The 2,063-nt window shown below is 31.6% G+C and overlaps 1 protein-coding gene across 1 annotated transcript; it reads right to left on the bottom strand.

The window, feature by feature from the left end:
- Positions 1-319: 319 nt before the first annotated feature.
- On the bottom strand, positions 320-1,807 carry Smp_157080 (putative ceramide glucosyltransferase; the record flags this gene model as incomplete). Its single annotated transcript, XM_018789629.1, has 2 exons — positions 320-1,284; positions 1,396-1,807. 2 exons carry the CDS (start codon positions 1,805-1,807, stop codon positions 584-586), a joined length of 1,113 nt encoding a protein of 370 aa, XP_018655053.1. The 3' UTR covers positions 320-583.
- Between the last annotated feature and the right edge of the window lie 256 nt (positions 1,808-2,063).

Here is a 2,063-nt window from a genome sequence, read left to right as displayed (position 1 = left end):
TTTAGGAAAGTTTACAACGTGAACCAATATTAGCTATACAATCGTTAAAATTCCAGAATCACAGTAAAGTCTCATAGAGAGTACGACGCCATTAAGCTATCAAATCAATATCCGGCAACCTAAATTCTCGAGATTTAGATGATCTAAAATTAGCAGCTAAATGACATAATTCTGAGGAGATCGAGTTAAAATCAAACAACATGAGATAGATAAGTAATTACGCCAACAACGCTTTTTCTGGAAACCATCAACAATAATCATAATAATATATGTATATATTCTTATATTTACAATCTTTCTTTAAGGTCTCATAGTAATACTAATAGTAATAATGGTAATAACAATCACAGTGAAAAATAACAATAGGGAGGCAAACGAAAACAGAGAACAACAGTAGTAATGGTTATATATATATACTGAAGAAAAGGTTTTTAATTCCTAAAAAATAACATTATCATTTTGAAGTAGAAAGACCAGATTTAGTGATCAAAATAACAGAAATAAATGATACACCAATAAATAATCTACAATTAAATGTTATTACTCTTTTTCATTTCATCTATCAACAAAACTTATTTTTCAATTATATGACATTTTGGTGATCAATTCGTTCAGAAATCCCACCCCATCTTATACGAAATCGTTTATCACGCCAACGTACTTCACGAAAAAAAGCTGCTGTTAAATGCAGTGGAAAAGCTAACAATTCAGAAAATAACCAAGCTACAAGATATTCTAGTTTTGTGATACATATTGGAGTTTCCGGTGGATAAATTTGACGTAATAATATATAATCTAACAAAAACCATAGAAGGATATAACACATAAAATATACACCTGGATCAATAAAATTTGGAAAAATATAAGCAAATGTGAAGGCTCCCAATAAAGCATTTGGTAGGCATCTTGTGAATGGTTCAAATATAAAGCTCAACACCGCCATACTTAGTCTTAACTGTGACCAACGTAATATTCGTAAATAAAATTGATATAGACAAGGTGATGGTGAATTTTGCCAAGCTGGTTGATGAGATAAAGATATTTTCCAACCCCGATTAGATATATACTTTGTTAGGAAATAATCTTCTGCTAGATAACAGCCAAATTGTTTAAAACCACCGGAATCACTTAATGTTGACTTACGTAATAGACATGACATACCAGTTACACAATTCACATTAAGAAATGATGCAGTTAAATAGACTTTTGCATGCCAACATGAAAAAAAAACTAACTGTACAACCCAAGTAAATGATGGCTGTTCACAAACAGTTGGAATATATTCTAAATCTATCGATGTTCTTGCTCTCAATGTTGTTTCATGATCATTATTACAAATAATGTGTTTGGGGCGTCCTTGGAAAGGTGCCTTGTCTCGTATAGATGATAAAATACCATTATACGGCTTCATATAAGGCACTTGATGGATGAGACCAACTTTTGGATCCACTTCTAATGACGATACCATATCCATTAATGCATCTGAACGCATCCATAAACCTGAATCTGATATTAATAGCAACGAATATTTGGAAGCTTCATAACCAGCTTGTAAATTATTAATCTTCGGGTTAATACCAAATAAATCTTTGGCTATGATAATTTGTGCATCAACATGTGGATGTTGTGTAATTAAACGTTCAGCAAGCTCATAAGCTGGATCTTCTTTATCAGTTATACAAAACAGCAATTCAAATGTGGGATAATCCATTTGAAAAAATGATAACAAATTGTTTTCTAAATTGGGATCTCTACCAGATAAAGGTTTGAGAATCGAAACACCGGGCCAACGTACTTCGAACTTCATATCAATCATTACGTTATTATTATCGTATATATTACCACTGTGGTTATCTGTCGACAGTGGAATAAGTGTACTTTGAGAGGTAGTTATAGTATTAATGCTAGCATTTGTTGTTGCTGCTGTAATTGAAGCGTTATTATGCTTTGTTGTCGTTAGTTTGTTAACCTTGCTTTTGCATTTATAACAAAATATACATTGTAAAGACAAGGTAATTAGTGAAACAATATATGATAATGGCCATTTACAAAATATTAGATAC

Source organism: Schistosoma mansoni, chromosome W (genome assembly GCF_000237925.1).
Source record: "Schistosoma mansoni strain Puerto Rico chromosome W, complete genome".
Classification (NCBI taxonomy): Eukaryota; Metazoa; Platyhelminthes; class Trematoda; order Strigeidida; family Schistosomatidae; genus Schistosoma; species Schistosoma mansoni.
Note: the sequence above shows the minus strand (reverse complement) of the source record. Positions and strands in the feature narration are given on the sequence as shown.